The sequence below is a fragment of the Piliocolobus tephrosceles genome, chromosome 13 (assembly GCF_002776525.5).
Source record: "Piliocolobus tephrosceles isolate RC106 chromosome 13, ASM277652v3, whole genome shotgun sequence".
Lineage (NCBI taxonomy): Eukaryota > Metazoa > Chordata > Mammalia > Primates > Cercopithecidae > Piliocolobus > Piliocolobus tephrosceles.
In genome coordinates, this window is record NC_045446.1 from 65,734,378 (window position 1) to 65,760,377 (window position 26,000).

Below are 26,000 nucleotides of genomic sequence, written 5' to 3' on the forward strand. Positions count from 1 at the left end.
GCTGGGGGCTGTGCGAGTGCGCGGGGCTAGGGGGCTGCTGTTTCCGAGCCGAGAGCCCGAGTCAAGTGGGGCGCTGTGGGCGGAGACGCCCTCCCGAGCCTGGGCTTCGGGGTGGGACTCTCGGGTAGGAGTTCCGCCGCCGGCCCATCCGGTTTCAGCAAGTCGCCTTTGCCCCTGGGCCGGGCGGGGAAACTCCCATTCCAGAGACCCCCCCCCCAACTCCCAGCCCCTCGCGGCGTAGGGGCGTCTTTTCTGCGCTGCCGCGGGGCTGTCCTCTCCCCTCCCCGGGCTGCTGCAGTAGGGGCGCCGGAGCCCGCGGACTGCGGGGGTTGCGGTCGCCTCTGCTTTGTGAGGCCCTGCAGCGGGGAGGAGGAAGGAGTGGCGGGAGGAGGGAGAGGTGGGGACGGAGACGCCGCGGGCGACTGGGAAGTGCCTACCGCAGGGAGGAGCTAGGCCTCGAGTGAAGCCTGCTTGTAAGAAAGGCCAGGGGAGGCGGGTGCACCCCCGCCCTCGCTGCCCCAGCCCAGGATGGGGACCCAGAGCCCCTCCCCCACTGGGCCTTCTTTCTCGGTAGTGGAGAGCTGAACTGGACTGAGCTGGGAATGCCTGCAGCTCAGAGGCGCTGCTCTAAGTCGGGACCGGCTTGCAAATGAAGATATTGAGGGGCTGACTCTGGGCTCATAGCAGAAGCTGCCAGATCTAGCGGCCACCCCGCAGTCTTCATCTGCGCCGGCCCTCCCAGCTTTCGACCCGGCCTCACTGTCTCCTGATTGAATCACTCCGGGCACCACAGGCCCCTGGTTCCTCCTTACAGCTATGGGCCAGCCCCTTTTGGAACTGGACCCGCATCTCTTTCCATTCTGGCACTCTCTGAGGAAGCGCAGTGTCCTTCATGTGGGACTTGTGACCATCCTACCCCCAGCCCCGGGGCAGCTGACTCCCAGGCCGTGTTTCTAGACGTCTCTTCAGAGGTCAAGCCCTGGTAGCCAGTGGCCTGGACATCTGCCCCCGGGTGTCTCGGAGGCCCTCGGGGAAACCTTGTTTTGCTTCTCAGAGATGGCACCACGGTCCGCCTGGCCTGTGGAAACGTGTGTGTCATGGGACCTGGTGTGTGGGTCAGAGGAAGGAGTGGGAGGAGGAGGAGGGTGTCCACACGCAAAGCTTTTTTTTTTTTTTTTTTTTTTTGAGACTGAGTCTCCTCTATTGCCCAGGCTGGAGTGCAGTGGCTAGATCTCGGCTCACTGCAATCTCTGCCTCCCAGGTTCAAGCGATTCTCGTGTCTTAGCCTCCCAAGTAGCTGGGATTACAGGTGCCTGCCACTACAGCCAGCTAATTTTTGTATATTTAGTAGAGACGGGGTTTCACCGTGTTGGACAGGCTGGTCTTGAACTCCTGACCTCAAATAATCCACCCGCCTCGGCCTCCTAAAGTGCTGGGATTCCAGCCGTGAGCCATGGAGCCCGGCCTTCACACGCAATTCTTTAGCCTCAATGTGGCCTTGTCTTATCTTCAGGTCCCTGACTATTGGAGCTCATATGGCAGCAAGCTCTGAGGGCTACTTTTGTGTTGGGCCAAAAAAGCCAGCCTCACTGTGAAGAAACCTCTGTGTGTGTGTGTGTTTGTGTGTGTGTAGAGAAAACCCTAGTGCTGTTGGGAAGGCATGAGGAGGCAGGCTTGGGGCCAGTTGGATGGGGCAGGCTTGCTTAGAAAACTAGACGATTTGGCCGGGCGCGGTGGCTCAAGCCTGTAATCCCAGCACTTTGGGAGGCCGAGACGGGTGGATCACGAGGTCAGGAGATCGAGACCATCCTGGCTAATACGGTGAAACCCCGTCTCTACTAAAAAATACAAAAAAACTAGCCGGGCGACGAGGCGGGCGCCTGTAGTCCCAGCTACTCGGGAGGCTGAGGCAGGAGAATGGCGTGAACCCGGGAGGCGGAGGTTGCAGTGAGCTGAGATCCGGCCACTGCACTCCAGCCTGGGCGGCAGAGCAAGACTCCGTCTCAAAAAAAAAAAAAAAGAAAGAAAGAAAACTAGACGATTTGGGTGTCCTCCGTACTGTACTTCCTCTGATGATTTTCCTGTAAGAACTGAGCTGAGCTCCTTTGAAAGGAGTAGCAGTATTCCTTGGGAGCCAGCTTTGTTGGGGGCAACCGGTGAAGCCTCCATCCTAGCTCCTTAGGGGCTCTGGACTTTGAAAGGGAGGCTGCAGTACAGCCTTGTGGCCCGTGCCAGTGGCATTCCAGCAGGACCCACCTCTGACTGAGGCTTAGCTCCAGGCCTGCTGGCAGCTCCCAGCCTTCTTCCCCACAGCCTGGCTGTGGCTGTTCCTCGGCCTGCCAGCACCACACTTACAGCCTACAGGACTCGACCCCACTCCCTCCCTGATTTCCTGGAATTCAGAAAATGGATCACCCCTGCCTCGTCCTAGTTTTCCACCCCAGAGACCTGCCATACCCTTGGTCAAGTCCTCATGCAAACCAGATTCCTTTTATTCAGGGACTTCCAGAGGGAGTGTTACCCAGTTCTCAGCCACACCCATGCCGCCCTGTCTACCCTGTCTGGACTACCTAGACTCCATCAGAACTCCACAGCCACTTTCTCTGGAAAGCCTTCCTGTTCTCCCTTCACTGGACTCTTAAAGCCAGGCCTTGACTTGTCCTAGGGCCTCATCCCATACCACGTTTTATTGTCATAATATTCTTTCCCATAGTGACCCCAGTGCTCAGCACAGTCTGGCACAAAGTGCATGCTAAGGACAAGCTTGCTGCACGGAGAAATGAATGGGGACTTCAGATATATATCTATATATATAGATATACACACACACACACACACACACACACTTTTTTTTTTGAGACCGAGTCTCGCTCTGTTGCCCAGGCTAGAGTGCAGTGGCACAATCTCAGCTCACTGCAACCTCTGCCTCTCAGGGTCAAGTGATTCTCTTGCCTCAGCCTCCTGAGTAGCTGGGATTATAGGCGCCCGCCACTACACCTGGCTAATTTTTCTATTTTTAGTAGAGACAGGGTTTTACCATGTTGGCCAGGCTAGTCTCGAACTCCTGACCTCAGATGATCCACCCAACTTGGCCTCCCGAAATGCTGGGATTACAGGCCTGAGCCACTGTTCCTGGCTCTAGGTATATTTTTTAGAAGCTCTCAGTTAAGCTGTCATGAATATTGAATGAGGATTAACAGGTGTTACAGTGTCCTGAAACTTATGATCAGAGGCCTGGTTTCTAAGTTTGACTCCTGGATGAGCTTTAAGGCTGAGCTCTTGGCAAACAACTGTTATCCAGAATTCCCGTGTGCTAGGTGGGTCCTTGCTCCTGTTTCATCTTCAGGCTTCAACTCAGCCACCCAGGGCTCAGCCTGCTGGGATTTGGCACCTCTTGTGAGGCTGTCATGGCATCTGACCCTTGCCTTATTCTGCCCACCTCCGTGATGGGGTCCTGTTTCAACCTAGCATCGCCTGCCCACTCCTGTCTTATGCTGACAACTCACAGGAACTGGTGCTTCTCAGACCCCTCTGGTCCAGATGGGTGAATACAGAGCCTGACAGGCTCACCTATACACACATATGCACCCCTGCCCAACAGAGACAGACAGAAACATTGCTAAGTCGGACCATTTTTATTAGATTCCAGCAAGGCTACTGTACATGTTTCATGCAGATTAAATATGTCTTCACTGCCCCTGGGAGGGGAGCACTCTCACTGTCAGCTCCTTCATTGGTGTGTCAAGGGGTGAGTGTCAAGGGGAGCTCTCAATGTATTCCGTATGGGGGGCAGTTGGGATCATGACTCGGGGTAGAGGTGAGACAGTAGGTAGCTGAGGGTCCCTGGGACCTTGAGTCTTCAGAGGTTCAGGGACTGCAGGACCTTGGTCCTTTGCTGGTGCTGGCACCAGAGAATCTTGATCCTTCAGAGGCACCGGGATTACAGGAACTTTATTCTTCGGAGGTTCAGGGACTATAGGACCTTGATTCTTTGGAGGCTGCAGGACCATGGGGCCTTGAGCCTTCACTAGTACTGGGAGAATGGGGTCTTGATTCTTCACAGACTCAGGGGCCACAGGACCTTGATTCTTTACAGGTGCCACAACTGCAGAATCGTGAACCTTTGGATGCTCTGGGACTACAACATCTTGATCCTTGACTGGCCCTGAATCACTGACTGGCCCTGAGATCACTAAACCATGATTCTTTACAGGCTCAGAGACCATGGAACCTTGATTCTTTATGGGCGCTGTGGCCATGGCACTTTCATCCTTCGGATGCTCTGGGACCATGGGACCTTGATCCTTGACAGGTGCTGAGACCATGGGACCTTCATCCTTGACAGATGCTGAGACCATGGGACCTTCATCCTTGACAGGTGCTGGGACCATAGGAGCTTGATTCTTCACAGGCTCAGGAATCCTAGGACCTTGATCCTTTGGAGACTCTGGTACCACAGAACCTTGATCCTTAGCTCTTGCTGGAATCATAGGACTTTCATTCTTTGGAGGAACTGGGACCGAGGGACCTTGGTCCTTGACTGGTGCTGAGATAACAGGGCTTTCATTCTTTAAAGGCTCAGGGACCATGTGATCTTGATCCTTGACTGGTAACAGGATCATGGGACCTAGATCCTTTGGAGGACCTGGGACCACAGAACCTTGCTTCTTCAGAGGCTCTTGGACCATAGGACCTTGACCTTTCAGAAGGCCTGGGACCACAGAACCTTGATCCTTCTCTGGCTCTGTGGCTACAGGACCTTGATTCTTACTTGAATCACTGACGGGTTGAGCCAGGCTCCTGCAAAGGAGAGAGAGGTGATCACTGTGAGAGTAGAGCTCAGGCAGGGACAGGGCAGAGTACAGATTGCCTAATAAGTCTTGGCCTAGTGGAGCCTGGGCCAGGCAGCTCTTGCTGGAGAGCCAGGAGAATCTGATTTCTGTGTTCTCAGTACAGAATGTGGGTAGGGGTGAGAGACGGGGGTGAGGGGAAGGCTCAGGAAATCAGTCATTCAATGTGCTTGCCAATTGATTATAACCTGCACGTGGCACAGGGGGTAGCACCCTGGTGACAATGGCAGTACTATAGCTGGACTCAGAGTCATCCAGTAGGCATCCCAGCAGCCCGTCCACCCCACACTCCATCCAGATTCCTACTTTTTCTTCTGGGATTATTGGGCCCATCCTGGGAGCCCCATCTTAGCTGCCCACCAGATGCCCCCACAGGCCAGGGTGCTCTTTCCTTGTTCTCAGGGCCTTCCAAGTTCTTTTCCCTCCCTGACTCCCTGCCCCCTTGTTAAGCACTGGCTGCAGGAAGGGCCAAGGGGTCCATGGCATACTAGGAAAGGAAGCAGTGGGAATGCCCCCTCCCCCTCTCCTGCAAGGGGAAAAGTATTTTATCACTGACATTGTATAGAATGAGCAGCACATGGTGATAAGAAAAAGCAGGACAGCTTAGTTTTTTTGTTATTTGTTTTTGTAGAGATGGGATCTCACTATGTCACCTAGGCTGTTCTCTGGCTCCTGACCTCAAATGATCCTCCCACCTCAGCCTCCTGAATAGCTGGACTACAGGCAGCTTTTAGCTTTATTGCTTTAAATTCTCCATAGACAGTGCACCCTGTGATTGCCTGCACCATTCCCACTAACCCCAACCTTTGGTAGGTGACTCACTGGGACTCCGCATTCAGGTAGGGATGAGGCCCTGATCCCCTCACTCCATTCCCATTTCTGACTCTCTCTGCTCTCCTGAGACCCTTGCCCTCACCAACTCCAAGGCTCCTGGGCTTATTTCCCTGCAGCCAAAAGTCCCAGTCTTTCATCAGGATCCTCAGGCACTGTTCCCCCTGCCTCACTGCGGCCCTCTGCCTCATCCTCTGGCCCACCCACACTGTGGAGAGCATGTGACAACACTAACTCTCAAAGACAACTGTTGCCACACTTAGACCTGGCCAGCCCGGAGCCCTCTGGTTTAGAGTGCACACTCCTTCCTTGCAGGCCACGTTGGAAGTCACCACTCGAGAGTGGCATGGCTCAGCAAGTGTCACAGGCCCTTGCACGCCTACAACACATCCAGCTTTCCAAATGACTCCCTTTTATAGCTCATTTCAGCAACAGAGCAGCCCTGTGAAGCACACAGGAAGGGTTTTCTTACCCTTACTTGTCTGATGAAGAAAATGAGGTCGTGAGAGGACAAGTGATGGGGAAAGTGAGGGGACCCCCATGGACTAGCACCTGGGTCCTTCCACTCCTGGAGCCTGTGCTCTTTCCCTTAGCGCGCCTGGCACATAGTAGGTGCTCAATGCAAGGTGGCTATTACTATTACTCTATGTATTGGGTATAATGATATTTACTCAGAAATCTATAATGATTAGAGGTCAGTACCTAGAGCACCTTGTACTATGGTATTATTAGGTAGTATTATGGTTGTTTTTCTATTTACTTAGAAGTAAAATTATGTATATTTGGACTACTTTTATTCTTCTGTGTTGTCCTGATGCAGAAGCTTTTTACTGTATTTAGCATCCTGAGTCACCCAGGGACTGGTATTTCTCAGCAGAGTCCACGCAGCACAGGCAACCTCTCCATCCAGTTCCCCTTGCTGTCCCTGAGCATCACAGTGGAAGGGGCCAGGGCGGCTCTCTGGCTCAGTACGACATGGAACACAGTTGCTCTGGCCAGATGGACACAGCTGGCTGCTATCAGTAGGACCTTGGTGTTTGAGAAGAGAGCCAGGCAAGGCCGTGAGAAGCATGTGGAATCCAAAAGTGGCATTAAAATACCTCCAGTAACTGGTGGCTGGTCAGAGAGGAAAAAGAAAAACTGAATTCAGAATAGAGCCGAGCAGGAAATTGATTAGGGGTATTCTCTTAGATTGTGAAGCGACCTGGGTGGTGTCCTCCCAACAGGGTGAGGAAACTGAGAAGGGACAAAAGAAAAAAATGGGAGCTTAACTCCATCTCAGGGGCTTGGGCTGCAGAACCTATCCCAAGGGTAGGCCATGGGCCTGGAGTCTCCTACTGGCATGCAGGTCACAAAGAAGGCCAGCCCTGCAGCCTGGGCCAGGAAGTATGTTTCCCTGGATATTTACAGCATTGGCTCCTGAGCCATGTACCAAATTTCTGTTTAATGGGCTCTTCTGTTTAATGAGCCAGCTGTGAGCTAACCTCAACTTTGCATGGATACATAACCCCATATTGCTTAGGTTAGAAAACTTTTTTCTTTAGTAGGTATCTTTAATTATGGGAAGGTTATAATTAAGATTAAAAATGATGAATTAAATCAAGTCCCCAATATTACTTTTTTTGCATTAAGTTTTTAAAAAACCCTGTAATCCCAGCACTTTGGGAGGCCGAGGTGGGCAGATCACTTGAGGTTAGGAGGTCGAGATCAGCCTGGGTAACATGGTGAAATCCCATCTCTATTAAAAATACAAAAATTAGCTGGGTGTGGTGGCGGGTGCCTGTAGTCCCAGCTACTCAGGAGGCTGAGGTGGGAGAATCCTTTGAGCCCAGGAGGTGGAGGTGAAAGTGAGGTGAGATCACACCACTGCACTCTAACCTGGGTGACACAGTAAGACACTGGCTCCAGGAAAAAAAAAAACGAAGAAGGAAAGTTTAGGAAAAATATGCATAGATTTACTTCAAAGGTATTTGTAATGTTTAAGATAATTTAGTATATTAGAATGTCTAACAGATTAGTTTTGTAATCCCAATATAAAATGTGTAATGGAATAATTAAATTAGATGTATAATTTAAAGCTGAAAGATACGACAGTCTTACACATTTTTAAACAGTGATGGAACTTTTATGACAAGCCAATGGTCAATCTTAATTTATTTAAAATTATTTATAATTTAATTTATATTTAGGGTAATTGAAGTAAACTATAACATCCTCCTTAAAAGAGATTGTTACATTTTACTAAGTTTTTGATTTTTGTTACTTTTTATTAAGCATTTATTTTTTAAAATCCAAGCTGCCTGGACAGTTTTTCTATGCACGAAACTGCACTCAAGGGCACCATGAAATCCTCACTGACACTGACTGGTCCTCACGTGGTTCCAGTTGCCTGCCAGACTCCCATCTGTAAAGTGCCTCACCTCCTCCAGTGAGGCTGGTATGAATGAGGCAAGTGGAAGCTGGTTCGTGGCTTGGGGAGCAGAAGCAGGCTGCATTCAGCCCACTCAGGCCACAGGCCAGCTGTCCTTGGGCATGGCCCAACCTGCACAACCAAATCTTGTGTCCTTGGTCAGCAGCATATATTCTCAAGATAGCATATGCCACAGGTGCCTTCTCCCGGCCTGTGCACCCTGAAAGCACTAACCTCTCAGAAACCACCTGCTGGGCTGACCTTGGCTTCTGTGCTGCTTATTGCCTGAAAGGTCTTGGGCAATTGCTTAACCACAACAGACCTCAGTTTCCCCACCTGTCAAGTGGGGATAACTATATAAATGTCAGGGATTATTACAACAGAAGACTTTGCTAGGTGGGCATCTGGAATAATAATTCTTGATATTTTCGGAGTGCTTGGGTAGTGCACAAATAAGTCCACTTCTGTAATAACTGTGATAGCAGTTTACTAAAATGCTCATGCGTCTGTTACCTTATGTCATTCAACCCTCACAGCAGTCCTGGGGGAACCCCACTTTCCCTGCATCATCCTCTCATGCTGTTTTGCACACTGCCAGCCAGGGCTGTGTCTTTGTTTCTGCTTCACCCACTTTTCTTTGTCAGGGCCCTGCCTGTCCTTGAAGGCTCGGCTCAGCTCCCACCTCCTCCCAGGTCTTCCTGCCTGTGTCTCTCCAGATTAGTTTCATTTGCATCCCTGCTGCAGCACCATCTCACAGTCTCTCTCTCCACTTTCTCACATATCCCCACTGCAGGCCAGGCTCCCCTACTAGACAGTGAGCTCCCTGAAGGCAGGGGCCAACCTCCTTGCCTGCAGCCCCAGTGCTCAGCACAGTATCTGAAACAAAGAAGGCAAAATGGAAAGTTTTAAAAGTTATTGTTGCTGAAAGCTGGTTCATCCTCTATTCCCTAGCCCCTGCCACAAACTCAGATTCATCCTTGATACCTCCCTCTCCCTCAAAACCCTCACCCCATCCATTAGTTCCCATTGATTTCAGCTCCTAACATTTATCTCTTGAATATTCCCACTTCTTTCCCTCCTTCCCTTCCCCTACTACCTGCTATGCCATCATCTCCCTGGACCACTGTCACAGCCTCCTAACTGCTGTCTCCTGTTCCATCTATTCTTGCTCTCCTCCAATCCATTCTTCATACAGAAATCAGAATGATCTTTTAAGAGAGCAAACCCTATCTTGTCCCTTCCTTGCTCACAACCCTTCAATACCTCCTCCTTGTACCAAGAATAAAGAAGAAAATCTGTTACACAGCCCCACCTAGCTGGCCAATCTACCTGCTTCCTTACCCCTTCACCCCTCTCCTTCCTGCCTTTCCTGGCTCTCTGTGCCCAGCATTCTGTTCCTTCAACAAGCCCTGCTCCTTCCCATTTTACAGCTTTGCACATGCAGTTGTCTCCTCCTGGAATATTCTCTTGTTCCCTCTTCACCTGGCTAGTGTCTACTCAGCTGTCCTCTCTCAGCTCACTGAAGCACTGCCCTGGGAAGCCTTCCCTGACCCCACAGTCATGGCCAGCCCCCTGCTACAGGCTCTCCTAGTCCCTGGCACTTGTTTTCCTCTCTTAGCTCAGTGAATTCCTCGTATTCTTTTGGATTAATGTTTCTCCCACTAGCCTGAAGTGTCCAGAGGGCGGGGACCATGTCAGTTTTGCACATCATTGTATCCTCTGTACCTTAAATGAACAGTACTGGAGCCCAGGTGGGTTCTGACTTAACACTTGAGTGAATGAATAAAGAGACTGTTCTGTGCCAAGCTCTGTCCTATTTGCAAAACTTAATGTTCCAAGGTTATATGAGACATCTTGTCTTAGACACTTCATTTTAGGCCCTTCTTCCTGTTTCCATGGAGACAGGTAATGCCTTCTGAGTGCACACACACTGACATTGGATCCGTACTTTCCAGAGTCTAGAAGCAGGATTACTGAGCCCTGCCTTCCACTGGATGGAGAAAGGACTTCACTCCCTCCCACTGATTCCTGCCCTTGCACACAATTCCAGTCCTATAGTCCATCCACGTAGTTTTTTCTTCCCAGATTGTCTCCTGTTGCACCATCAAAGCAGCCAACAGCTGCGGCAATGCTCCCGGCATAGGGCTCCATTCAGAAAGCAGGGAGCCTATGGACCCTGTCCTTGAATCCCCTGCCTTCCCGGGGAAGTGTGGGAGTGTGGGGCAGTGTGGAAAAGCCTTGAGGAAGAAAGAAACTGAGCAATAACTATGGGCCAGGCTTGGTGCCAGACGTTTTAACATATATTATTTCTCATAATGTAAAAAGCAACCTGCTAAAGAGACAGTGCATTGACTGGGCTTGAGGCCAGAAGAGCTGGGTTTGAATGTTAATTCAACCCCTTCCTAGCCATAGGATGGCATCAGGGGCACACATCTCCAGGCCTCAGTTTCCTAATCTATAAAAGGAGGATTAGAAGGTCCACCTTCTAGGGAGGATTAGGTTATGTGAATGCTCATGGCATGGCCCCTGGAATACAGGTGACGTTTAGCCAATGTTAATTCCAAAGGGCGACTTGGCAATCTGGTCCAATTGTGTTACTCCACAGATGGAAACTTGGCCCAGAATGGGCAAGTGACTCTCCAGGTCCAGGACTAAAACATGGGCCTCTCAACATCTCAGCAGGCAGGTGGAAGAGATGGAGCAAACTCACTTGGAGAAAAGATGGGGAGGAGGGGAACAGCGAGGCCCAGGCCAACGGCACCACAGGGCCCCTGGCAGGACATGGACAGAGACAGGGTGATTCCAGGGCTCTGTTCCCTTGCTGCCTGCCTCCATGGGCCCCATACACGTGCTCATAATTCTTAGACACAAACAAAGCTCCTGACACGTGATGGAAACACAGCCGCCAAGGGGGATTGCCAAGGAAACTATCTTTGAAAGGCTCATTATTCTTATGAAGAATCTGCAGGAGACAGGAGTTCTCAAAACAACTCTCGCTCCGCCTCTCTCCTCAACAAGACTCTGTGGGAGCTTCTCTTTTAGTAATTATCCTGTTGCTTGGTAATTATTTGCCTCTCCTGCTAGCCCGTGGGACTGTGTTTTCTTCGTCTTTGCATCACGAGTATCTAGCACAGGGTCTGGCTCATTGTAGTACCTGGCAGATATTGGTGGGAAAAACACATGGCTGGTGTAGCTTCTTCTCTTTATTCACTTTTAATTTTTTCTCTTTTATCCATTCACTGAACAAATCTACTGAGACCCTGCTCTGTGTCAGGCCCTCACTGGGGACACAGAAGTGAATGAGAGCCAACCCCTGACTTGGGGGAAGGAGCTCCTAGAGTGAGGCAAGAGACAGACCTGTCAACATACACCACAAACATGACGCCACCACCCAGGTACAGGCACCACCTCCAAGCTGGGCCCTAAACTTTATCGGCCTGTATCTCTTCAAACCAGAGAGGCTCAAAGGTCTTATTAGGGGCCAAGCTGTCACTCTGTTGGAGAAGTCTTCCCTCTCTATTCCATAAAAGCACAACTCCACAAGCCAAATCAAAGGCGGCCAGGGCTGGAAGGACAGACTGCTGGGCCACGGGTCTCCTGAGCCTCTGCTGCAGTCTCCCTGGCAGGTGGCTGCCCAGTTGCTGCTCACACTGCCTGGGGTGGGCTGCACATGCCTGGTGAGGCAGCCTCCTCCTCAGTGGCCACTGGTTAGACCTGAGCAGAAGTCTGCATTACAGTCAGTTCCACTCCTTCCTATCTCTGCACTGATCCCTGTTTTGCGCTCTGGAGCCACCCTTTTAGTGAATGCCCTGATGGCTGCCCCAGGACAGCCTTTCAGGTATTTGAATGGGGCAGCAATTGGGTCTGTATCCCTGGCTTCTCCAAGTAACACATGCCCTACAACAGTTCAGACTTGGTTCTCACAGCCCTCACATCTCAACTGCCCTCCTTACAACATGTCTCAGTTGGCTCTGTCCCTTGGAAAGTGCAACTCCAGAACTGAAAGCCATATTGTAGGTGTGGTCTCCACACAGGCCACACCTTCTCTGCCCTGGAGTCTACACCTCCAATGATCAGCCCAAGCAGCTCCAGCTTTATCAGTGCAGGCTGCCCAAACACCATCCCTCGCCGTCCGCCTCACAAACCCCTCCTCCGTGACTGAGGAATCAGTTCCAGGTTCTTCTCTTTATTCACTTCTCTTTATTCACTCTGTCCAAGGGACACAGCCAACTGAGACATGTTGTAAGGAGGGCAGTTGAGATATGAGGGCTCTGAGAACCAAGTCTTTATTCACCCCTACCCCCACCCCCACCGCAGCAGCCCCTGTCAGATCAGCTTCAATAGTTTTGTATCTGCCTCTCTAGACTGGGCACTTTCAGGCCAGGGACCATGCCTGCTTCATCTCTCTTTCCCTCTCTCCCTCCCCTCCTTTCCTCTCTCTCTTCCCTGCCTCTTGCCTCCTTCCTACTTCCACAAACATTTACTAAATGCCTACTATGTACCAGGCCATAGGGATCACTAGCGTAGAGCTGGCACATAGTAGGAGGCCTACTTTCTCAATGAGGAGTTTTAAAATAGCTCATACAAAATCAAATTCTAACAACCGTATTTACATAACATAAAAATGTTTTCCTATTTTTAACTCAGCACCTTTTTTGTCCCTCCAAATGATAACATCTCTTTAAGGTTTCTGAGATAAGTTTACATACAAGGCATTTGATTCTCACAACAACGGTGTCAGCCAGGCAGACAGAAAGTCCTCACCTCGCCTTCCAGAAGCGAAAACGTGGTGCAGAAAGCGGAAGTAAGTTGCCCAAAGTCACGTAGTGAGTTCGGGCAAAGTCAGGACCTTAATGGAGGAGCTCTTTCCCCTCTATAATATCCCTCCTGGTGGGGTATACAGATACAGAGATTCCAAATTTGTCTGCAGATGTCTGGACTGGTTTCGGCTTGAAATGACTCTGACTGGCTCTGGCTGGAGCCAATGACTTCTGCAGGTCCCAGCTCAGAGCTCCCAACTGCATCTCCTTAGAGAGCTGCCCCTCTGGGCCCAGGTCCCCAACAACCTGGCTGGCTACTCCCACTGCACAGCGCCCCCTACCCGCCACGTTTACTTCCTAGTATTCAGCCAACCCTGAAAAAGAAGACCTTAGCCCCAGAAAGCAGTGGCGTCCTGCCTAAGAGTGCCCATCCACATTCACACCTGGAAGCCCTACCTGTGCAGCTGTCAATCAGTCTACCAGCCCAGGGCCACACTGAGTCCGCCAGATGTGGTTCATCACACGGAAACACCAGCTAGGACCACAGTTAGGAGAAATGCTGCCTCCACAAGACTTAATTCTGGGTCAGGGGTGGGAGGAGAGAACTGTGTAGATCAACAGCATCTGTGACCTTCTTGTGACTCATTTTCCATAGACCAGAGGACAGAGAGTCATCGAACGTTTCAGAGCAAGCAAGGGACAGAGGAGGAGGCTGCTGTTTCAGGGGGATGCACATCTTTACAATGGGAATCCTACAGATAGTCCCAGGTCCTGGACAAGGAATGGGTTTTAGGGTCACCCAAACCTAGGTTCACATCCTGTCTCACCACTTACAAGTTATGTGACTTTGTTCCTTAATCACCGAGGTCTGGTTTCTTTATCTGTAAATGGGAGTGACACCTGCAGACTCTAACCTTACTGTGAGGATTTAATGAGAGGAAGTGTGTAAAGGCCAAGTAAGGGTTCATTCCCTCTCCCTGGGCTGTGGCAACTCTGTATTTTACAAAAGTTGAATCAAGATCTGGGGCGAGTTCCTAGTTCAGGTCTTTCCCTGCCACTCCGGCTTCCTTCCAGGCAGACATGTTCTTCTGAAATTCAGGGAAATGGTTGCACTAGGTGGGTAGGTGGCTATGTTTTCTTTGTGGTTATTTACCTATTTATTTTTGCCATTGTTAAATACCTTTTCTAGATTTGGCCTGCTAACAAGAACTAAATAAATTTCCAATTGTATGAGAAATATTTTTAAAAGCATTCTTGATTGTTTTAGCACCAAGAAGGCAAAGTCAAAGGCACAGTAGATTGTCCCAGTGGGCTGCCAGGAATCTAATAATTCTGCTAATGACCCTTTTTAAAATGTAAAGTGTTGGACTAAGGCAGTGCTCAATTCTTGTCTAACACTATGCTCCTGGGAACTTGCAAATCAATCATTGTCTTCCCCCAACCCCCATCTAAAGCAAAGGATCAGATCTGGAGCAATTAATCAAAATTGGTTTCCTGTGTCCAGAGGGGATCACTCCAAATGAACGTGGAATTGCAGAAATGGATCTGCACCAGGTGATTTATAGGGTGTGCTCAGAGAGCAGGGGCCAGATGAAGGGCTGGGGGATGGGAAGAGGCAGCAAGAACCAACACTAGATGGCCTTAATCTCAGGCCATTTTGTGGCAGAAGGAGTGGATTCACCTTGTGTAGCTCCAGCTGCCATACTGCTGGGGACCAGGGCAGTAATTAACTGGGAAGCTGTGGTCAGCAAAACTACCCATAACATGAGCTATTGGCAAGGGCGTTGCACATTTCCAGTTTGCAGAGGACTTTTGCATGCCTCCCCACAGGGCCCTCACTGCAGGCCTGGGAATCAGGTATCCCTTGCTATCAGAGCTCTGGCCACCTGCTATCCTGAACTCTGGAAACAAACAAATTGATACAACATGTTATCCCTTGCTGGCCAAATTTTTACTTCCTGAATTTGGGAACCAAATATATTCAGAGTGATGGATATTTGTATTATTGCTATCTATTGGAGGCTTAAAGAAATTAAGAGACTCAGTTAAGGTCACATAGCTAGTAAATAGTAGAGCTTGGATTTAGAACCAGGCCTATTGGTTGTAATCCTCACTTGGAATTAGACATGCCTATGAAATGGGTGGTGATGGGGAGGATCCCGTCACCCTAGAGTTAGGAGCCCTGAACTGAGCAGGGAGTGGGATTGGCCAACCTCTTAGATTACCCTGTAACCAAGGGCCCATGATTTTATGCAATCAAGACTGTTTAGAAAAAGTGGCTATCTAAAGTACAGAGGTATGCAGGCCTGAACAGAGGCCAGCCAGTATAAAACCAGCCATTGACTGCTCTTTGCTCCGCAGTTGCCGTGACCTCTCACAAAACTGCCCCTTTCATGGGAGCAGAGACAGTTATTAGTCAGAGAAGAGCCTTGTGGAGGCACCATGGTGAATGTGGAGGCAGACAGTGAATCTTGTCATTCATTCACTCACTCATTTTTCATTCAACGAGCACTTTAGAAGACACTCTCTATGGTAGACTTTGGGCCAGGAGCTAGGGCTACAAAGGTGAACAGAGAGACCTGGCCCTTGCCCTGGAGGAGCACGGTCTAATGGAGGGACACACACATGAGCGGATGACACAGTACATGTGGCAAGTTCCATCATGAAGACACACAGGGAGCAGCTTACCCAGCTTGGGAGGTGCGGGAAACGCTTCCTGGAGCTGTCCCCTGAGCGGAGTCTTGAAGGATGAGTTAGCCAGGTGGAGAAGCAGGAGAAGGGCATTCCGGGCAGGTGGACAGCGAGGGTAAAGGCATGGAGGTGAGAAGCAGCATGGTGCACCGAGGGAACAAGAAGCTTCTGCGCCACGAGGAGCCCACGGATGGTTTAAAGCACGGGGTGACATGGTCAGATTTGCATAAAGATCCCTCTAGCAGCTTAAACCAGTAGCAAGCAGTGGCAGTAACTTTTAAATTTCAGCATCTGAAGCTCTCTTGGCCCCAGGTAAGAGTTCTGGGACCATCTGTTGAGATCACTATATACAATGCCAGGTTAACAAATAATCGAGACCCATTACATGAGGACAAGGGACAGAAATTTAAGTTCAATTCCACTGACTGAAATAAAATGCTCAAAATGGCAGTCTCAGATCCAATACCCACATACTGCAGATAATAATGGATACCAGTTTTATCTTGGTACCTCCAGGACCGAGTATATTTCTTATGAATGAAGAATCTGCTGGACCATTCTGCATTTAGTAACCTACATTGCAGTCACCCAGGCAAGCTAGTACCAAAAGGAGAAAAACTGTGTATTGGCTGTGATGACTGGTCAGTACAGCCAGGATGTCTGAGTCAGATGTGTAAAGACCTGACCCCATTCTTATTTTCCCTCAGTTTATATCTGGGTCCCAAGATTTAAAAAGGGTACTAGGTAAGGCTGCTGGAGGACCTGGAATGGCCCAGCCAGAGTGTGGCCCTGTGGGGTATGGGCTTAGTTTTTACTGGGAGTCCCACTTGTCTGAAACCTGATTCTTTTCAGGCCAGCCCAGCCTCCTTCAGGTGAGAGGGAGAGACAGCAGGCTATGGAGCTGGAAGCCTAGATTCCAGTGCTTCCTCCATCTTCCAAGGCTGACCAAGCTGGCAGGTGCCCCCTCCTCTTTGAGCTTCCCTTTCTCCTCTGTTACCTGAGGCCAACAACTGCCCCGTAACATTGGCAGGGTTCAGTGGAATGTCACAGAAAGAAATGCTTCGTAAACAACGCATACATATAAATTGTTAGAATATTATCATTTAGGTCTGTGGACTCAAGGTAATTCAATAGCTGTAATTCTTTAAAAGCAATCTTCTTAAGAATGTTTGCCTCAATCAATTTCATGTATTACTCACAGCTAAGTATATATCTATCAGAAAGTGGACATGTACTTTCAAGTACTCCAAAGGGAGGGGAAGGGCATGAAGTGATACGTTTAGTGTCCTCCATGGGTTCCCTACAGCACTCATGTCATTTCATCCTCACTGTGCTCCTCTGAGGGGGTATTAGTGTCCCCATTTTCAGAGGAGGACACTAATGCTCCAGGAGGTTAGTGAGAGACACAGGGTTGCACAGCAGCACTGATTTCCACCCATGAACCTTGTAAATACCTAAGAGCACTGTCCATGTTAACCAGTATTCATAGGGTAAATAACATAGCACATACCAGTGTTAATTCTAGTTCTCCCTGTTGTAGGAATTCTAGGATGGTCTACGTGTTATGAGGATATATGCATCAAATGGCAGTGTGGTGGAAGTGGGGCTTGGATCACATGCCTGGTTCTGTGAGAACGGAGTTTGGGCTCCCTTTGTTTGAAATAGCTGTCTTTCCTGTTTCAGTGGCCTTGGCTGCCCTAGCCACTTTCCTAGCCCTGCTGGTCTCAGGTGGTGCTAGGGGTGGAGCCTTGCTTTAAGGCAGATGGTCCACTGGTTACATCCTGAAAGAAACTTCTCTACCTATGGTCCTGAAAATGTGAACTGCTTTGACATTTTAGCAGTAAAAGGAGCCTTAAACCACAGTGACACACTAAAGGAGTCCATAGACTTTGTGAAATAGGACTTGACACTCCTCAAATCTATGAGAAGCAGGTTGTAAATTCTTAAACTTTAGTGAAACAAAAGAGGGAAGAATTTCACAAAGAACACACAAACTCTAAGGAAGAACTGAAATACATTTATAGCTAACTTAGCAACAATGACCTCTTTTCATTGAAAATAGGGGGCTGGTTTGAATTTTGTTTGTTTGCTGTTTGGGGGAGGCAATGTGAGTGATGGGTTACAGATTCGCCTCCTGGGGCTCTGGGCAGCAGAGGGGAGCATGGTGGGAACCACAGGCGAAAGAGCCTCTGGGGGAGCCCTGAGTGTGTGGGCAGCACTGACAAAGCTGGCAAGGCCCTTGCCTTCCTGCCTCCTCCATTGCCCAGTGCTTGTCCTTTCTCTGACTCTGAGTATGTCTCACCTTCTCGCACTCTCTTAGGTTACCCTAGGTGTCTTCATATGTGTGCCTTCCCATGTCTTTTTCTCTCTGTGCCACTATTTCTACCTCTCACGTCTCGCCTGTCTTTCTTACCACCTCTCTCAATCCCCGCTTTGTCTCTCTCCCTTAACTTGTCAAAATAGAGCTTAATAATATGCTTTTATGTATTTATTTCTTGAGCAGCTTTTGTGTTTTCTGCCTCATACAAAAGTAGACAGGTGGGTGGGATGTTTTCTATTCATGTGGAAAACAAATACATACGACTTTTCATTTATACCACCCTTGATTGATTTCTACCCCTGCCTCCCCCAAAACTCAGCAATCAGGTCCAGCAATAAAAGTCCACCCTAGGGCTCCTAGCTTAGAGCAAGAGAGGATCTGTGGTGTCGCCTGACGTGTAAGCAAGCGAGAGAAGCATGACGGGGAGCATGCAGAGGTGTGGGTGCAATCTGGGCAAATGGAAATGGAGATCCCAGTTAGCAACCGCCCACTCACGTGCACCAGGCCTCTCCACCACCGAGCTCTGCCACTCTCCAGCCTGTGCCATGACCCTCCCAAGGGAACTACCCCCCAGAACTTAAGTTCATCTGGCGTTTGACGGCCCCCACCCTCCAACCTTTGCTTGGGCAGACCCCTCTGTCTGGCATGCCTTGGTCACCCCCAGCTCTGTTCACCTGGTCAACACCTACCCATCGCTGAAGTCCTCCCTGATCCATGGAACCAGCTAGAATGGCCTCCTCCTTCGTGCCCCACTGTGATCAGAGGCAGGGTCTCAGTCATCCTGGTTTCCCTAGTGCCCAGCACAGTGCCTGGCACATAATAGGTATTCAATCAACATATGTTGGAAAAATGAAGAGTATAAAATCTTTTGTCTTCCACTTTACCAGAAGGATAACAAAGTGGGCAAACTTGGTCCTAGCTTTCAGGTTCCCACCCAGCTCCCCCACTTTTCCATTTCTAGACTTGCTCCCTGCGGCAGCCTTGCCCTTACATATCCACACCCCAGCTGCTTTCCAGGGCTCCCTCTGCCACAAAGCCTTCCGCAACTCCCCAGCCCTTGTTGGAAGAAGCCTGTCCTTCATCTGAGTTCCCAACTACCTGATCTGTTGTTACTTTACTTGGTTGCCTCTCTGGTGGCTGTTTCAGCACCCCCACCTAAGACACACACGTGACTGTCACCCACACAACCCACAGTGAGCCAGCCCCCTAAGGGTGGAACATCCATAATGACCACAGATTAACTGAGCAAGTGAAGGCATCTCTGCCATCCCTTGGGAGGAGAAAAAGCCAGAAACGACAGTCCTGCCAGTCAACAGGAAGGAGGCAAAGAGTCAGAGCCCAGCCTCCCAGCATGGCAAGGTGGTGCTGGGGGCAGGCAGTCACTCTTCCCGGCAACATGGGATCAGAACGTTACACTACCTTGTTGGCCAGTGCGTCTCCCGGTCCATCTTCGCTTTCCCAACACTTAGCTCTGACTGCTTGCAAATAGTATCTGAGAGGCAATCTAAAAGAGTCAAGCTGCATTATGGAGAGCCCCAGGAAGACTGCAGGGCACAGCTCATCTTGCAGAGAATGGCTCAAATGGAAAAGGTGCGTTCCTTCACCTACTCAGGTGGGCCTCATCAAGGAAATAAGATCAAGAAAGTGGTGTTCGTCTTTAGTATTTATTTATAATTGGAAAAACTATTGTTTGTTTTTCTGAGCAAGCACAGACCACAAGCACGTCACAATCAATTGGCTATACATGAATATTTTTGTCATTCTCTTACAGCAGGAATGAAATAGCACCAAGAGAGGTGTGCGCTACACGTTACATAGACAATCTGTGGTATGCAACAAAACCCAGGCCACAAAATCATAATTAGACACTTCCTGTCTGCCTCAGAGAGGCAAAGCTATGTGGACCGAATGGGAGCACGGACAGAGGACGGATTGCTGAGGGAAGCCAACGCACAGCTCTTGGGGCTGCTTTTGCAGGCAGGAAAACAGCGGGAAAGCTTCAGTCCCTGCTCCCTCACCAGGGAAGGACAGAGAACCACAGGGAAATGTACAGAGACCAGTGGGACAAGCATTGGAAGCTTGGTCACCTTCAGGAAGGCAACACCCAAACACTGCTTGTGGAACCAAAATCAGTTTCATTCAGTATGTTTGGGATATAGAATGAGACTGGCTGAGTTTTATTTGTAAACAGTAGAAATCAAAGGAAGTTTCTTGCCATTGAAGCGACACATTCAAGAGTCAAAGTGAACCACAAACAGGGTTTTCTCAGTGGGTGTGTTAAACAGCAGGGGATACTGACAGGTTGAAAAAGACATTCTACAGGTCCTCTAAAGCCTCGGGTGGGCAGGGTAGGAAGTTGGTCCCTGGGGCAGTGAGTGGGGGGGTGGGGTGGGGGCGGGGGAAGTCTGCGGGACCCTTAGGGCAGACTGCGATTTGGGCAACACCAACTTGACTTGGTTACAGGGATCAAGTCATGTGCACCCTCTGGTTGTGTGGCTGTGGAGACAGATTTCTTTATACTGCCCACCACTCCCAGCACAGTGCCTGGCACACAGGCTTCTAGCAAGAGAATGCTAAATGAATGATCCTCTGTGCATTGTAAACTCTGATTTACTTGATCTGCAAAAATAAAAGATTATTCTATGGAGAAATCCAAACTGTGGCTAGCATCAACATGTCTGACTAATGCCAAATCTTGAGAGACTGAACATACATTGTATTCTCTGGATACAATTAAGATCATGTTGCTAGAGCTTTCTGGTAAATGTTAAGATTAGCTGGCAAAGAGTCGGAATCAGTACTGAGATCCACTCCAGTCATTTCCTGATAGCTTTCAAAATCTGCGACTCATAAACACCGGAACCCACCGGCATTTTCTACCTTCTTTCATACTTCTCCTTCCTCACAGTTTCAAACCCTGAGATAGAAAGGAAGGTCGCAGTGGGCCTCACCAATGACTTCATTTCTGGTATTCCTATTCTGTTAATAATTATGGCTCACATAGCACATGCCAAATTAATTTGCAAAAGACTTCTCACTCAGCCCCAAGGTGACAACCAAAATGATGTAAGCAGAGACTTTGCTGCCTGAATGGTCAGAATGAGAGAGAGTTTGCGGAGGCTCCACTTCCTCCAAACCAGAATGACCTAAAGGGACTTTGAGGTAAGGAACTGTGAGACCCTCACTCTTCACCCCTTTCATTATAAAAGAAGAGCAAGCCTGCGCCGGGGCTTGACACTGGACGGCAGCCCAGCATGTCAGAATGCTAGGGACGAGAGAATTTTAAGGACAGGAGATAGAGTGTGCTGAGCAATATACACATCACATTGGCAAATTTTATTTTTCTGGTAACTGTTTTGCGTTCCCTCACAAGCACTGGGTTTTTTTTTTTTTTTTTTTTTTTTCACAACAACTCCCTAATTCCTACAACACAACTCTAGCACAGCTAAGGTGGCACTTGCCACCCCGGGGGCTTTGGCCACACACACACACACACACACACACACACACACACACACACGACACGGAATATACGGAGAGCTGCTTTTATATATTAATGAGGTCAAAGCTGCTTGCTAATTAGTTAGCAGAGCAGTCTCCTAGTCTGCAGCTAAGTCACAGACATTCTCCCTGACCTAAGGCCTGGCACTGCTGCCCTCTCTGGGGAGCAGACCAGAGCGGTTCAGGAAGGGAGAGTAAACATCGCCACACTTGCCACTACGTCTACGCCCCCTTGGGTCTCTCAGAAACGGAAAGTCAAATTCCAAATACACTATCCCTACACCTTGAACTTTCTTCCTCAGACATTTCCAACCAGTCGTTCTGCGAAACCAGCAGCATTGGACAGGTGGTCGGCTGAGGGGAATCAGAGGAAAACAGCCTCCTCATTTCTGTGATCTTCCTATGACAGCTAGAATGTACCTAAAGCACCTAACCTGTTTCACCAGCCCTGGCCTAGTTTTAGTTATCAGTGGCAAATCTATGACTTGGTATACAATTTAAAGCCCACTGATAGGAAACTAAACACAGGCACACATGTCTAATGGACGATTCTATGAAAAGACCACTTAACAGACACAATTCCCTTTTACTGACGTTAAGGCCAAGGTTGTTTCTTTCTTTGTTGTTTCTGTTTAACATTTCCTCAAATTTTGTCAATTGCTGAAGCCCAGGCTGAGCTTCTGTGGCACATGGCGATTCTCTGAATTCTGGAAAAGAACACACGTACCTAAAGTTCAAAATCGACCAGTGACACAGATCTTGGGGATCTGGGAGGAGGAGACCCCACAGACACTTCCAAGCACTGCCAGAAGATTAGTTTCGCCTCTCCGACCTGCCTGCCTTGCCCATCAGCATGCAGTCGGAGTGCCAGGGGAGGGCACAGCCAGAGGCAACGCTTCCTGGTGCTCCAGGGGCTGCCCTCAGGAGGAGGCCTGCCACTCAGTCTGTGAAGCAGGATTCTTCCATCAAAAGAAGCCAAACCAAGGAGCTCCTGGAACACTCAGGACCAAGGCAGATGAGAAGCCTCTAATTAATTTTGTGGCCTTTTTTGGTTTGTTGGTTTTAAAAAAAAAGTTGGGGGGAGGGAGAGAGAGAGAAGAGTAAAAGGAAAGTGCAGGGAAATTTACTCTTTCGCCTCAGCCAGTTTATTGTTCATCTCTTTGCTTTGCTCCTTGTCGTCTGGCTTGGTGGTACTCGGGCCCTCCGCGCTCTTTTTCTTGGCAGCCTGGCCTGACACCGCCTGCTTGTCTTTGGCCTTCCTCGTGGGCTTATGGCTCGCTGAGGTCTTTTTTGGTTTGGAACTCTGAACACTAGGTTTCTCCACCTGCACGGAGAGACAGACGGCAAATACAGAAACACAAAAAGGGGGGGAGTGGGAGAGAATTTAGAGAGAAGATATGGTTAATTAAGGAATAACGGTAATGACAGAGGTTGGCCCAGTGGAGAGGTTGGCTCCCAGAGGAGCACAGTGTATAAGGTGTTCCCAGGGACATTAGGGCATTCGGCATCTCCCGTCTGAACTCCCTGTTCCATTGCTTTGGCAGCACTCACTGGCCACGTGGGTGCCCTTGTCCTGCCAGCCTTCCCCCGACCACCCCAGGCAGTGGCCATACCACTGTTGGGCAATATTTGAGCCCCTCCCTGCAGGAAGTTACACCTCATCACATTGCTCAACTTGCCCACAGGAATAGGATTTTGCTTCAGTCAATGAAATGTGAGCAGTGACTTGGGTCACCTTCAGGTGGAAGATTTGAGAGTCAGCCTGTGCTGCCTAGTGCTCTCTTTTCCTCTGCAGCAGAGAGAGACTGCTTCGCCACCTGAGACCCAGATGAAGAGGGTTAGAGCGGCAGCCAACCCACAATGGACATTAATAAGAAATAAACCTTTGTTGATGTAAGATGCAGAGGTTCTGGGGCGGTGGGTCACTGTGGCACTCGCTGGCTTCCCCTGTTCCTGTCTCTAGGCTGGCTCACCCATATGGAGAAGCATCCTTGCTGAGATGCTTTGGGCAGGGGAGTCTCCAGTCTCAGCTGGGCTTTCTGCCGCCAGCCCTCTGCTCCTCTTCTCTGCCTGGCTCCCCCACCATTTTCCCCAGAGCAGCTGTTCTAAGCGCACTCCAGCCTCCCCAGTCTCCCTCCTCTAACTCTGTCCCCTTCATCTGGAGATGGCCTTGCCTGCTCTTTCTCAGGAAACTTCGGAGTCACTGAAAGTGACCCCTCAATAGGCCACTGCCCTCATCCATCTCTAGATTTAGTTCCCCTCATTTTCCTTCCTTTCTCCTCTACGTCCTCTTTTGTCCAATGCCGATCCCACGCCCTGGGTTCCAACCCATCTCTGGATGGACAGAGCTGATGCTGGGCCTCACAGGCTGGATCATTCACTCACTGAGGTGCAGTGGCTTTCAGTCACTCCTGACCTGTAAGGAAAGGAACCAGTCGTCCTGGTTTGCCTGGAACTGAGAGGTTTCCTGGAACACAGAACTTTCAGTGCTAAGATGGAAGAATCCCAGGCAAACTGGGTCGGTTAGTTACCTTACCCATAAACTGGTCCTGGACCAAATAGGAAACTCCACTTAAGTGTAAGACTTTTAGACAAAAGCAGAGAAAAGGCTAATTAGGTTCCAGAGTTATTTAGGTTCTCAGACATTTTCTGCTATGATACAGAGGACAGTGGATATTTGTGCAATTCCACGGGGCCTGGCATCAGAAGATGCTAGGTTGCATGGCTTGTATGAGTCCTGCTTCACCAGCTATATCTCCAACATGCTTCTTCTGCTCACGAACTCCTACGTAAGGTGGAGCAATGTTACCTTAGGAAAATCCCTGAGTCTGCTTTCACAAACTGTTCATTTTGGTAACAAATTGCTGGGAACATATCTTATAGCTGATGCTACAGGTGTATTGTGAGAGACTGAGAAGATGAGAGAGGGCAAGTGCTTTTCAGGGACTAGGGAGGGAAGAAAGGGTCCAGTGATTGGAGCCAAGGATCAGGCAGGGCACGGTCTAGCGGGAGGGGAGCTGGGCATGGGGGCCTGCAATACTGGGCCAGCCCTTCCGGGGCCCAAGCACATCTATTTTAAGACAAGGGGATTTAGGGCTCAGGTGAGGTTTTCTGCCACTGTTTATCTGGATTTCTCAAAATCGGAAGCTAATTCCCTGGAACTCTGCCAGCCTTTAAGCTGTCTTTATTTTAGGTGATGTTCCTCTTTAATATTCCCTTTGAGTTTAACAAACTGTTGAAGATGCCCCTGGTCTTCACTGTGCTTTAGAGGAAGCAGGGATTTTAAAGGGACTGGGCCAGATTTGACAGCAGCCCACCCCATGCTCTGCTGCAGTTAACCCTTATGGTCCAGGCTGTGCTGATGGGTTCCTACAAGTTCTGTCTCACCTTTGGGGGTTCCTTGAAGGGTTCACTGTAGAGGCTGCGTATTCTTCTGCGATCAATGACCTTATTGTCAGCTGCTGTTGGCTTGCTGGCCTCTCCTTTGAACTGAGCACTGTAGCTGGTCTCATGAACCATCTTATCATCTGGGGGCTTGTACTGGGGCTTGGCCTTTATTGGTTTCACAGGCTTGATGTCCGTCCATGCCCTGAATTCATTCCTGTTAGTCAAAGAAAGCATATGTGATATGAAGCATTATCTGCCTGGAAGCAGAGTTCCTGAAACAGGGCTGCAAACACAGCAAGCTCTCCATCAGTGCTTACAGTATTGACTGAAGTGTGGCTGGAGGGTTAGCCTCACTCTTTCATAGGAAAGAGTGCAAATCTCCCTTCTTGCAAAGCTGACCCAGGTCGGGTTGTGGCAATAGTAGTTGTGCCTTGGAGAAAGAGATCAGGCTCCCAGCTCCACACTGTGTGACCATGGGGAGGCAATTCTAATCTTCAGGGCTCTTTTTCCCAATCTTGAAAATGAGACTGAAGAAACTCAACCCATTCATTCATTCATGAAGTCAAAAAATACTGAGTGTCTGCTATGTGCAAAGTTAAAGAGTTGTGAAATTAAATGAGACAATGTATTAGGCACACTGTGTGATATACTGTGGCATATCAATGAATGCCAGTTCCCTTCCTCCCTTTTTCATAATGAAGAACTTTTGTTGCCCAGATTCCTTGAGGATAATTCCCCCATTTGAATAGCAGAGGACTTGCTTCTTGGAGTGCCAGAACCTCAACAATCTTAATTACTTTAGATGAACATCCTTGTGAAATGTCTAAATATTTGCAGATCTTTAGTAAGCAACACAGACTGAACATAATTTGGAGTTCACAACTACAACTTGTATTGGGCTGTCGGTGTGTGTGGGAGCGTCTTCATGTGCTCTGGTGTAAATGGCTATTGGTCCTTATCCTAAATGATCCTCATCTGCTGCTTTTTTGAGTCAGTGTGTTAATTTTCTTGTTCTCTGCAATCCCTCTCGTGGTTTCTAATAGGCTGTTTATGATTTGTTATAGGACTGGAGAGTAGATGGCTGACAATGATCAAAACAGAGTTAAAAAATGTAGCTGCTGACGGAGGTCACGAGGGTCTATCTTGTTTGTTAAGTGCACGAGAGTCAATGCATGAGCTCTGTGACTTCTGGGGTCTTTATTGGGTCTGTTCTCCTTTGGGGGCACAAAAAGCTGCATTGTGGGAAAGGA

The 26,000-nt window shown here is 49.2% G+C and overlaps 1 protein-coding gene across 1 annotated transcript in view; it reads right to left on the bottom strand.

Annotated features, from left to right (window-relative positions):
• Positions 1 to 3,755: 3,755 nt before the first annotated feature.
• The window catches only part of MAP6 (microtubule associated protein 6), a 78,711-nt gene continuing 56,466 nt past the window's right edge, over positions 3,756 to 26,000 (bottom strand). Inside the window, exons 2-4 of the mRNA XM_023209137.1 lie at positions 24,751 to 24,964; positions 22,491 to 22,687; positions 3,756 to 4,800 (exon numbers count right to left, since the gene is read on the bottom strand). Of these exons, the coding sequence (XP_023064905.1) occupies positions 3,756 to 4,800; positions 22,491 to 22,687; positions 24,751 to 24,964 (1,456 nt within the window). The remainder of the gene's footprint in view (positions 4,801 to 22,490; positions 22,688 to 24,750; positions 24,965 to 26,000) is intronic.